A 12,525-nucleotide genomic window follows, 5' to 3' on the forward strand; every position below is an offset into this window, starting at 1 on the left:
CTGTCTTCCCCAGGCACTGAGGATGTATTTGAATTCTCATTTTAAAAAATCTGAGACTGGCCGGGCTCAGTGGCTCAGCCTGTAATCCCAGCACTTTGGGAGGCCGAGGTGAGTGGATTGCCTGAGTCCGCGGGTTTGAGACCCGCCTGGGCAACTTGACGAGACCTCATCTCCACAATAAATCAAAAATTAGCTGGGTGTGGTAGCGCGCACCTGTAGTTCCAGCTACTTGGAAGGCTGCGGCAGAAGGATCGCCAGAGCCCAGCAGGTTGAGGCTGCGGTGGCCAGGAGTGGCCATTGCACTCCAGTCTGGGTAACAGAGTGAGACTCAAAATCAAAAAAAAAAAATCTGAGACTATCATCAGGCTTTTATTTATTGTTTCAAACAGTTTAATGATACAGAGAAATGCAAATGGAGTTGATTTGGCCATTGTGAGTTAGGGCCGTAGTGTGTGAGAGTATCTAGGGGGTTTCCTGTTGGACATTTGCCAGTAAGTAGAGGGCTTTCCTTATAACCTGAAGGCTGAGAGGTGTAATGTGGTCCTGAAATTTTTAATGTTTTTGTTATTCACATCATGCTTCTTGAATATTTATGGAACTGGAACTGATTTTTTTAGAGGGGTGGGAATAGAGAAAGTAGCCCCTTTCTTGCCCCTTTTTACTACCAAGGCTCCTTCAGGCCAGCTCATCTGGTGGGTGGTGCTGGCCTGGCCCTGTGGATGGTGTCTTATGTGGCCTGTGGGTGGCTTTTGTGCTGGCACACCATCCTCTGGCTCCTCCCCCATAATCTGTTTAGGGAATAGACAGAGTAGATTGGGCTTCCATGGAAGTGGGATTCCTCAGGGCTCTGCATATGCATTCAGAAGTCAGAGCCAGGGTGAAAGGCTTTTTGTTTGTATCTGTTTAAACAGGATCCTGGATTCTCCCCACTCCCTCCTTCTCCTAGTGTTGATTGGCGCTGTAGCTTCTGTGTCTGAAGGAAACTCGAAACCCTGAGCTATGACTTGTTTTGTCTTTGATTGGGAAACTCAGTTCAGGTTTGTGAACTTGGGCCAAGTTTAAGGATTCCCACAGTTTTCTTCACCTCTTCTTCTCTCCCCACCCCTACAATAAAGTGTCTTGTGTTTCAGAATTCTCACTTGTCTTGACTCAGATGCATTGTAGTTTTCCAGGAACAGCTTACATGACTCTACTCCTTATGGGGTATGTACTGTGGAGAAGAGGACTTTTAATGTAGATCTCTATGTTCACAGTCATGTATAGAAGTCATTTAGTTACACAAGGACAAGTGCAATTTTAAGAATTTTTTTTTTTTTTGAGTTGGAGTCTCACTCTGTCACCCAGGCTGGAGTGCAGTGGCATGCTCATGGCCACCGTAGCCTCGACATGCTGGACTCAGGGGATTCTTTCGTCTCAGCCTTCCAAGTAGCTGGAACTATAGGCACGCATCACCATGCCTGGCTAATTTTTAAGTTTATTGTAGAGATGAGGTCTTGCCAAGTTGCCCAGACTGGTCTCGAACCTATGGACTCAGGCAATCCTCTCACCTCAGCCTCCCAAAGTGCTGGGATTATAGGTGTGAGCCACTGCACCTGGCCAGTTTTAAGAATTAACACTCAGAACCGGGCACGGTGGCTCATACCTATAATTCCAGCACTTTGGGAGGCTGAGACAAGAGTATTATTTGAGCCCAGGAGTTCAAGTTCAGCCTAGGCAACATAGTTATACCCCGTCTCTACAAAAAATAAAAAAATGAACTGGGTGTGATGACTCATGCCTGTAGTCCTAGCTACTTGGGAGCCTAAGGCAGGAGGATCGCTTGAGCCCAGGAGATTGAGGCTGTGGTGAGCTGCAGTTGTGCCACTACACTCTAGACTGGGCAACAGAGTGAGACCCTGACTCAAAAAACAAGCAAACAAAAGAACCACTCAGATTTCTTTTTCTTTTTTTCCTTTTATTCTACAAATAAAATCAGTGAAAAATATAACAATCAAGATAGACATGAACTGACAAAAGGTAAGTGGGAGAAAGAATTCTGGGAACTTGCCGAGCTGCTGTGGTCAACTGCCTCCGCAGGCCTCTGTGTTCCAAGAGGTTGATGGAACTGAACAGAATGGCTGAACAGGGGCCACTTCCCCCCCAACCTACTCTCTTCCTGCCCTCCTCTTGCCCTCCTTCCTGCTGTATGCATCCTGATGGCTTTTCTTTTTTTTCTTTCTTTTTTTTTTTTTGAGTTGGAGTCTTACTCCATCACCCAGGCTGGAGTGCAGTGGCACGCTCATGGCCACTCCAGTGTCGACCTGCTGGGCTCTGGCAATCCTTCTGCCTCAGCCTTCCAAGTAGCCAGAACTACAGATGTGTGCTACCATGCTCGGGTAATTTTTGATTTATTGTAGAAACAAGGTCTCGCCAAGTTGCCAAGGTCTCACTCTGTCGCCTAGGCTGGAGTACAATGGCATACTCACAGCCACTGCAGCCTTGACCTGCTGGGCTCAGGTAATCCTTCCACCTCAGCCTTCCAAGTAGCTGTACTTACAGGTGCATGTCACCACACCTGGCTAACTTTTTGATTTATTGTAGAAAGGAGGGCTTGCCAGTTTGTCCAGGCTGGTCTTGAACTCCTAGGCTTAGTCAGTCCTCTCGACTTGGCCTCCCAGTGTGCTGAGATTACAGGTGTGAGCCACGATGGCTGACCTAAACCTCTTTTTTGATAGTGTCTTTTTAGGTTATTATCTCAAGTTAATTTCAAGTTCTGAGAGTAAGAATTAAAGTAAGACTTGTTCTCCGCTGAACATATGACTGTGTACTAGGCATTGTTCCAGGCACTTTGATGACTGTGGATCCTCACAGTTACCCTAGAGGGGAGGGAGTGCTGCTGTCCATGTGAGTTGTTCTTGCCTCTCGCCTCCTGGTCTCCATGCTGCGATGCTGAGGCTGCTCTCACAGGTCACAGCCACAGGCCGTGGTGGCTCTGTGTTGTGTCAGCTTGGCCAGGCAAGACCTACTGCCAGAATCTCCTTCCTTGGTGGTTCCAAGAGAGGGTTGTGCATGAATTGGAGGTGGAAGCAAGGCCAGGGCCACAGGTGTGCTTGTGAGGCAGATCCTGGGGATGTGCCTTTCTGGGCTGTGTGTTGAGGCTGGCTTGCTGGCTGCCTCCTGCGTTCCTGTGGAGATGTGTATAGACTGACTGGTCACTTAGCTCCCAGGGCCTCATTAGCTCTCATTCCTGCACTGAGTTCACGCGGCACTTGTGGCGATTCTTGACTGATACAGGTAACTAAATTACTGCTTAAGACCATGAAAAGCAAAAATTAATAGGGTTACAGAGATAAATGGACAAACCAGGTATCCTCTTGAGAACTTAAAACACCTCTCTCAATGACCGATAATTAGAAAACAAAATATGTAGTGAAGATAGGTGTGTGTATATATACATACACACATATTACTGTATGCAATATGTATATATATTTGAACAATAGAACTAACAAGTATGATTACATGATTTATATAGAATCCTGCAGCTAGCAGTTGAAGAATATACATTCTTAGCCATTTGAGGCACATTTATAAATAATGTACATTTACTATGCCATTAAAAACAAGTCTTGAGAGATAGCAAAGAATAATTAGCATATAGACTATATTTTCTGATCACAAAGCAGTGAAATTAAAGATTGGATACAGAAAGATAAAGATAAGCCGTTAGTTTTTAGTTGGAAAACAAACATGGATTTCTAAATAAAACAACTCAGATAAGAAATCCCAATAGAAATCTAAAATAAAAGTGAACAGTAACAAAATTATTCATATTTAAAATTTTGGAATGCAGCTAGTAGCATGCTGTACAGGAAATTTAAAGCCTTAAACAGGAGTTGTGAAATTATGGCCCGCGGGCCCAATCTGGCCTTGGCCTGTTTTTGTACAGTCTTGGAGCCAAGAATGTTTTTCACGTTTTTTTTTGAGTTGGAGTCTCACTCTGTCGCTCAGGCTAGAGTGTAGCGGCACACTCACGGTCAGCCTAGTGTTGACCTGCTGGGCTCTGGCGATTCTTCCACCTCAGCCTTCCAAGTAGCTGGAACTACAGGCGCGCTACCACACCCGGCTAATTTTTGATTTATTGTAGAGATGAGGTCTCACCAAGTTGCCTAGGCTGGTCTCGAACCTGCAGGCTCAGGCAACCCGCTCTCCTCGGCCTCCCAAAGTGCTGGGATTACAGTCTGAGCCACTGCGCCCGGCTGGTTTTCACATTTCAAAAATGTTGTAGAAAAACAGAAACTGGCTGGGCTCAGTGGCTCAGCCTATAATCCCAGTGCTTTGGGAGACCGAGTTGAGTGGATTGCCTGAGCCCGCAGGTTCGAGACCTGCCTGGGCAACTTGGAGAGACCTCATCTCTACAATAAAATCAAAAATTAACCGGGCGTCGTAGCGCACGCCTGTAGTTCCAGCTACTTGGAAGGCTGAGGCGGAAGGATTGCCCGGGCCCAGCAGGTCGAGGCTGCGGTGCTGGGAGCAGCCACTGCAATCCAGTCTGGGCGACAGAGTGAGACTCCAACTCAAAAAAAAAAAACCAAAAACAAAGAAGAATATGTGATATAGACTGCTGTGGCCCACAAAGCCTGAAATACTAATTCTCTGGCCTTTTCAGAATTGTTCCTGACCTCACCTTAAAAGCTTATAGCAGAAAAGATGGCTCAAGCTATAAAGGAAGGTGTAGAAAGAAGACAATGAGCATAACACTAAAAATGAAGGAAATAGAAAACAGAGATCCAAGAAAGAATAAACAGAGCCAAAAATCAGTCTTTGAAAGGGCTAAATAGATAAACTTTTGGCTTATTGGTAGAAAACAAGAAGAAGCATAACTAAACAATATTAAGCTGTAGGAGCAATAATACAGCTGCTACAGAGATTAAAAACAAAACTGTCATGGAAGGGGAGTGGAATAGGCACTTGAGGGAAACTGCTAGGGAAGGGAAGGGCATACCCTCATCAACAAGGGTAACTGCATGATCAATGTTTATATACCTAACCCTGAAATGTACCCCACATCTTTATAACAAAAATTAAAAAAAGAATATCTTTTGCCAATACATTTGATAGCTCAGCCAAAATAGACATTACTAGAAAAATGTAATTTATCAAAATTGACTCAAGTAGAAGTAGAAAGTTAACTCATCTGGGCTTCAGTATCCTTACTTATAAATTGGGACAGTTACTACCTACCTCATAGAGTGTTTAAGTGGTTTTTACTAAGACATTATTCAAATGCCATACAGTTCACCACTAAAGTATACAATTCTGTGGTAGTGTATTTACAGAGTTGTGCAGCTATCACCACAGTCTATTTCAGAAAAATTTTATTACTTCCAAAAGAAACCTCATATCCCTTAGGCTGACACCCCTAAACCCCTCATCCTCCTTGGTCCTAGCCAACCACTAATCTGTTTTCTATCTGTATAGGTTTGCTTGTTCTGGACATTTCCTATAAATGGAATCATATAATATGTGGTCCTTTGTGATTGGCTTCTGTCACTGAGGTTAATGTTTTCTCAGTTCATCTGTGTTATAGCACCTATCAGTGCTTCTTTCCTTTTATTGATGAAGAGCGTTTGATTGTGTGGTATAGTTTGGTTTGGGCTGCCACAACAAAATAACCGCGAGCTGGGTTGTTCTATTGAAACAACAGAAATTTATTTCTCACTGTTCGACAGGCTTGAAGTCTAAGATCAAGTTGGCAGCAGACTTGGTTTCTTCTTTCTTCTGAGGCCTCTCTTGTTGACTTGCAGTCAGCTGCCTTCTTGCTATCTTCACATGGTTGCTCCTCTGTCTGTATGTCTGTGTCCTTATTTCCTCTTCTTATGAAGACACTAGTCATGTTGAATTAGGGCACCACCCATTTGACCTCATTTTATCTTAATCATCTCTTTAAAATCCCCATCTCCAAATACAGTTGCAGGTATTGGGTGTTAGGACATCAACAAATGAAATTTTTTGCAGGGGGTACACAGATCAAACCACAACATTCACACACCACACTTTGCTTATCCATTTATCGGTTGATAGACATTTGGGTTGTTTCCACTTTGTGGCTGTCATGAATAAAGCTACTATGAATGTTCATGTGCAAGTTTTGTATGGATGTAGTTTTTGTTTCTCTTGAGTATAGACCTAGGACTAGAACATAGGGTTCTTTTGGAGATTAAAGAATTAAGGTATAGTGAGAGTTCAGGATGATGTTTGGTATGTACTACACATTCTGTTTCATTGTTGGTGATGCAGAGTGCCCTGCTAAGATGAAAGGTTATGATGGATTGTGTTTCTTTTTAATCTTTTCATATTCTTAGGTTTCAGATGTATGTTAAATAAAAATCTACTCTTTGATTTCCTCTTTGAGCTTAGACCATTTACATTTAATTCAAGTACTGAAAAGCTTGGGTTTGTCTCTCATCTTACTGTTGGAATTGCTTTTTATATTCTTTAAAAATTAAATTGTTATTGCCTTTTTAAAAATTGTGGTTTATATGGTGTCCCACCACTCCCTATCCCAACCCATATCTTCCTCCTCTGTTGGTTTGGAAGTTATATATCCCATTTCTTCTTTAAGGGTAATCTTTAGGTTTATGAGTATGATACAGTTATTTGACAGTTTCTTAGCTCACCCTCCAAATAATACACAATAGATGTTAACCTTGATTACTTTCTACCTGATGTAATTGTCAAGTTTTTAGTTCTTTATGTTAACTATTAGACATTACAAATTGAGCATTCCTAATCTGAAAATCTAAGATCTGAAACTTTTTGAGTGCCTGCTTGATGCCACTAGTGGAAAATTCCACACCTAGCTTTTTATGACAGGTCACAGTGAATTCATAGTTGCTCAACACACAGTTGATTCAGTGTCCCCACAGGAAAAAAGATCCCCCCAGACTCCTTTAGCTTTGATATATCTTTTCCACACATACCCAGTTTCCTCCACTCAAGCATGCTCACAAAGGGCAGTAAAATAATATATGTACAGGCCAGATGTGCCAACAGCAGGTTCCCCACGATGCCACTCATGGGGCCAATACCTGTGTGCATTACTCATGTGTTTGCTTATTCTCTGCTCTGTGGTATAAAGATATCTGTGGTATAAAGATAATGTCAAGTGACTGTGGATACTCCTCTGGGTGACAGTGATAAGAAAAAGAGGAAAAAGTATTAATAGTACAGAAAGTCTAGCTGTTGGAGAAACTGGACAGCAATGTAATTATGAAGTGTCTTACAGAAAATATGTTGATGGATTAGTCACCACTTATGATCTGAGGAAACAGAAGGATAAACTGTTTAAGTTCTATGCCGAAAGTGGTGAACAGAGGTTAATGAAAAATAGAAAAACACTGCATAAAGCTAAACACTTAATGGTGTGCTGATCTTGAAACAAGCAAAGATCTATCACAGAGAACTGAAAACTGAAGGGAACTGTTAATATTCAACAGACTGGTTGTAGAAATTTAAGAAAAGACAAACATTAAAGTTTTAAAGATTTGAAAGCATCTGCTGATCATGAAGTGGAAGAGAAATATATTGATGGGTTTTCCAAAGTCATCACTGATGAAAATCTGATGTCAGAATAAGTCTGTAATGCTGATGCAACATCAATATTTTGGTGTTATTGCCCCAGAAAGACAGTAACTGAGATATCCTATAGACATTAAGGATGCCAAGGACACATTAACTGCTGGGATGTGCTAATGCAGCAGACACCCATGAGTGTAAACTTGCTGTGGTAGGCAAAAGCTTGTATCCTCTTGCTTGCACGAGTGAATTTCTTATCAGTTCATTGTTATGCTAGCAAAAAGGCAAGGATCACTGGGAATGTCTTTTCTGATTGGTTTTACAAACATTTTATACCAGTGGCATGTGCTTATTGCAAGGAAACTGGACAACAGCTACAAGAGTTTGTTATTCCTTAACAACTGTTCTGCTCACCCTTCAGCTTAAATTCCCACCAAAAATAATGTATGTGTCATGTACTTTTCCCAAAATTTTGACTTCATTAAATCAGCTGTGTGACCAGGTATCCTTAGACCAATGAAGAGTAAATATTATAAAAATACTTTCTTTTTCTTTTTTTTTTTTGAGTTGGAGTCTCACTCTGTCGCCCAGACTGGAGTGCAGTGGCCGCTCCCGGCCACCGCAACCTTGACTTGCTGGGCTCCAGCGATCCTTCCAAGTACTGGAACTACAGGCACATGCTACCACGCCCGGCTAATTTTTGATTTATTGTAGAGATGAGGTCTCGTCAAGTTGCCCAGGCGAATCTCGAACCCAGGGGCTCAGGCAATCCACTCCCAAAGGCGCGGAATTACAGGCTGAGCCACCGAACCCGGCTTAAAAACACTTTCTTGAACAGCACCCTAGCAGCAATGTACAGGGACGGGGTGTGGAAGATTTTCAAAGGGAATTTAGCTTGAAGGGTACCGTATATGCTAGCACTTGAAACACAGGAGCTAAGGACACAGTTGTGATGCCTGGCACTACCATGCAACTGTGTTCAGTGATGATGATGAAAACAGTGGTAACTTTGGAGAATTTTTGTGTGTGTGTATTGGAGTCTCACTCTTGTCGCCCAGGCTGGAGTGCAGTGGCACGTTCATGGCCACCGCAGCCTTGACCTGCTGGACTCAGGTGATCCTTCCACCTCAGCCTTCCAACTAGTTGGAACTACAGACACACGCCACCGTGCCTGGCCAGTTTTTGTGATTTATTGTAGAGGTGAGGTCTCACCAAGTTGCCCAGGCTGGTCTCGAACCCCCGGGCTCAACCAGTCCTCTTGCCTCAGCCTCCCAAAGTGCTGATATTACAAGCTGAGCCACCGTGCCCGGTCTACTTTGAAGGATTTTTATGTCAAAGGAGGAAAAAAATGATGTCTGACCTCCTTATGTAGGTAAAAAATATACCTTCAGAGGCCAGTAAGCTAGAAGAAGTTTTTAATATTGATAACGAAGCTCCATTTGTTCATTTATTGACCAATGGTGAAATAGCTGAAATGGTTGTAAATCAAGGTGGTTGTGATAGTAGTGAGGATGAAGCAGTGGATAAATTTATTAACATTGTTAACACTGCAGAAAATGCCTATGGACGACATGGTGCAAATGTATGATGGACATACTGAAGGACCACAGCAGTGTGCATTCATAACGGACCAAGAAATAATGTCAATTTATAAAATCAAAGGGAAACTTCTAAGACACAAACCATTGTTAATGAGGATAATGATTATTTTTAATTTTTATTTTAAGAAAGCCATCTGGCAAAATGTTTCCTCAGCCCTAGAGGTCCCACTTCCTGGTTCCTCATCTGCTTCTGCTGTTCTTTCTCACCCAAAAAAATAAAATGCAGTGTACAGTATCTTTTTAATCAAAACACAGCATTGTAGGTAGAACTGAAAGCCACTGTTATTTGTCATTGCTGTTGTCTGACAGCTGATGCAGTTATTTTGGTGATGCCATTGGGCTGTTCAGTTACCCTGAACATGTGATTTTTTTCACTGTATTAATGGTATGTCATATTTTTTACTGTTAAGTACTTATGTGTGATTAAGTATAAGAAAATGATTGCTTATCAGTAGCATATAAATTAAGAGTCAGGAATGACATGATGCCAAACAACCACAGATTGTCCACATGAGTGACTGATATAGAGATGCCTTTGCTCTCTCATGATTCAATGTACAGAAATTTTGTTTTATGCACAAAATTATTTAAAATATTATGTAACATTACCTTCAGGCAGTGTACATAAGGTGTATATGAAACAAATAAATTTCACATTTAGGCTTGAGTCACTTTCCCAAGCTATCTCATTATGTATGCGCAGATACAAAAAAAAGAAAAGAAGAAAAACAATCTGAAACCACTTCTGAGCCCAAGAATTTTGGATAAGGGATACACAACCTGTATTATTTTTTAATAGTAAAAATTTTTAGTTATTTTTTTGGAGACTGGGTCTTGCCATGTTGCCCAGGCTAGTCTTGAACTTCTGTGCTTGAGTAATAGTCTCTCAAAGTACTGGGACTGCAGGTGAGAGGCACTGTGGCATCGACCTTTATTATTTGTAAAGACAGTTTTTAGACTTTCCTACATATATGCAGAATTTCTTTTGCTTACTATTCCTTTTTACATCTCGGAACTTCCCTTTGGGATAATTCTACTGCTTTTGGTTTTTTAGATTCCTTCAGCAAAGGTGTGTTAGTGGCAGACTTTCTCAGTTATTGTTTGTCTGAAAATCTCTTTTTAGCTTTCATTGAAGGTGGTTTTGTTGGTGCTATTTTAGATAGAAAGAGATTTTCTGCAGCATGGTTCCCACCGTGTCTGCTTCAACATTGCTCTTGATGAGTGTGCTCCTTTATGTGAGCTGCCTCTTCTCTGTGGCTGCTTTTAGGGTTCTTCTCATTGTTTCTGATATTGTGCAGATGTAGTTAGGTTTGTATTTCTTTTCATTTACCTTGCTTTATGCAGTTATGTTTTTTGTGTCTTTCATTTGTTTTGGAAAATTCTCAGTCATTATTTCTTTAGAATTCTCTTTTTGTTTCTATTTTTTCTTTTTGTTTCTATTTCTTCTCTTCTATACTGTCTTTCTCTTTTTTTCCCTGAATTACAGTACTGGTAACTTCTTTAGCTCTTTCTACTTTTTCACCCGGGTTCTGTCATTTACTGGATTTTTTCCTCTGTCAAAGCCAGATATTGTATATATAATTATGTGTGTGTATATATATATATATATATATCATGTATGTTAGGTTTATATATAATGCAATATTTATAAAAATATCTAAAATTTTCTAGTCTTTTCTGTTATTTATAGCTCATCTTAAATTTTATCATTTATATTTTTTTATTTATCATTTATCATCAGTGTTTCATGTAGAGTTTTATAAAGCTATGATTTAAAGGTCCTGCCTAAACAATCCTCAGCAAAAGAAACAAAGTGAGAGTATCACATTTAAACTTTTAAACTTTACTATAAGACTACAATAATCAAAACAGCCTGGTATTGGTACAAGAACAGGCATATAGGCCAGTGGAACAGGATAGAGATTGCAGAAGCAAAACCTCAATTTCTCAACCAACTCATTTTTGACAAAGCCTCCATCAACAACCACTGGGGAAAGGAGAATCTGTTCAGTAAATAGTGCTGGGAAAACTGACTGACCACTTGCAGAAGATTGAAACAGGACCCCTACTTAAATGGATCAAAGACCTAAATGCAAAATCTCAAACTATAAGAATTTTAGAAAACACAGGAGACATCTTTATGGGAATCAGAGTAGGCAACCAATTATCCAAAACCCCAGATGTCCATGCCGTAAGAGATAAGATAGACAGGTGGGACCTCATTAAACTGAAAAGCTTCTGCAAAGCAAAAGAAAACATCTGGAGAGTTAGGAGACAGTACACAGAATAGGAAAAAATATTTGCCAACTGTATATTTGACAAAGGCCTAATATCCAGGATCTACAAGGAACTCAAATGTGCTGAAAGGAAAAAAAAAAAAACGGCCTCATTAAAAAGTGGGCAAAAGATATGAATAAACACTTCTCAAACAAAGATATACAGGCAGCCACAGACACATTAAAAAGTGCTCAGCCTCACTCATCATCAGAGAAGTGCAAATCAAAACCACATTGAGATACTACCTGGCCCCAGTAATAATGGCCATCGTTAATAATACAAAAAACAACAGATACTGGCAAGGATGCAGAGAAAAGGGAATGCTTCTACACTGCTGATGGGAATGCAAACTAGTTCAACCCCTATGGAAAACAGTGTGCTGATTTCTAAAAGAATTCGAAATTGACCTTCCATATGACCCAGCAATCCCCTTACTGGGAATGTATCCAGAGAAATTCAAATAATTCTACAAAAAAAGATACCAGCACACGAATGTTTATTGGTGCACTATTTACAGGAGCAAAAACATGTAACAACTGTGCTGCCCATTGAAACTGGATTGGATAAAAAAACCTTGTACATATACATGATGGAATATTATGCATACATGAACTTTGCAGAAACTTGGATGGATTTAGAGTCTATAATACTCAGTGATCTATCACAGAAGCAAAGAACTGAGTACCATGTGTTCTCACTCATAAGTGTATCCTGAATATTTACCACAATACTTTAAGAAGGGATTGGCAATAGTGGGATACTGCCAGGGGAGGGAGGGGAAGAATACAACATTAACAAGAGTACCTGATCTCAAACCAGGCAAAATGGGGACCAAAGGGAGGCTCAAAATTTACCTGTATGATGACCATTTGTATGCCTAATTCTGAATTGTACCCCACATCTTTAAAATAAAATAATTAAAAAAAGGTCCCATGGCTAAGCTCCCTGTTGGTTTAAGTCAGGTGTGTGTGGGTTTTTCTTCACTGACACCCCCTGCCAGGCTGCTACTTGTGTGGACGCTGACACCTGCATTGGGGAAACTCTCCCATCATCTTAGTTTGTTCTTTTTTTTGAGTTGGAGTCTCACTCT

General features: G+C 40.8%; 1 protein-coding gene across 1 annotated transcript in view; it reads left to right on the forward strand.

The window, feature by feature from the left end:
- LOC103258013 (tubulin-specific chaperone D) overlaps positions 1-12,525 on the forward strand; it is a 141,256-nt gene that overhangs the window by 38,712 nt on the left and 90,019 nt on the right. The window contains exon 7 of the mRNA XM_021711211.1: positions 114-119. Coding sequence (XP_021566886.1) covers positions 114-119 — 6 coding nt within the window. The remainder of the gene's footprint in view (positions 1-113; positions 120-12,525) is intronic.

The sequence above is a fragment of the Carlito syrichta genome, unplaced genomic scaffold (assembly GCF_000164805.1).
Source record: "Carlito syrichta isolate Samal-C Ts95f unplaced genomic scaffold, Tarsius_syrichta-2.0.1 Scaffold301934, whole genome shotgun sequence".
Classification (NCBI taxonomy): Eukaryota; Metazoa; Chordata; class Mammalia; order Primates; family Tarsiidae; genus Carlito; species Carlito syrichta.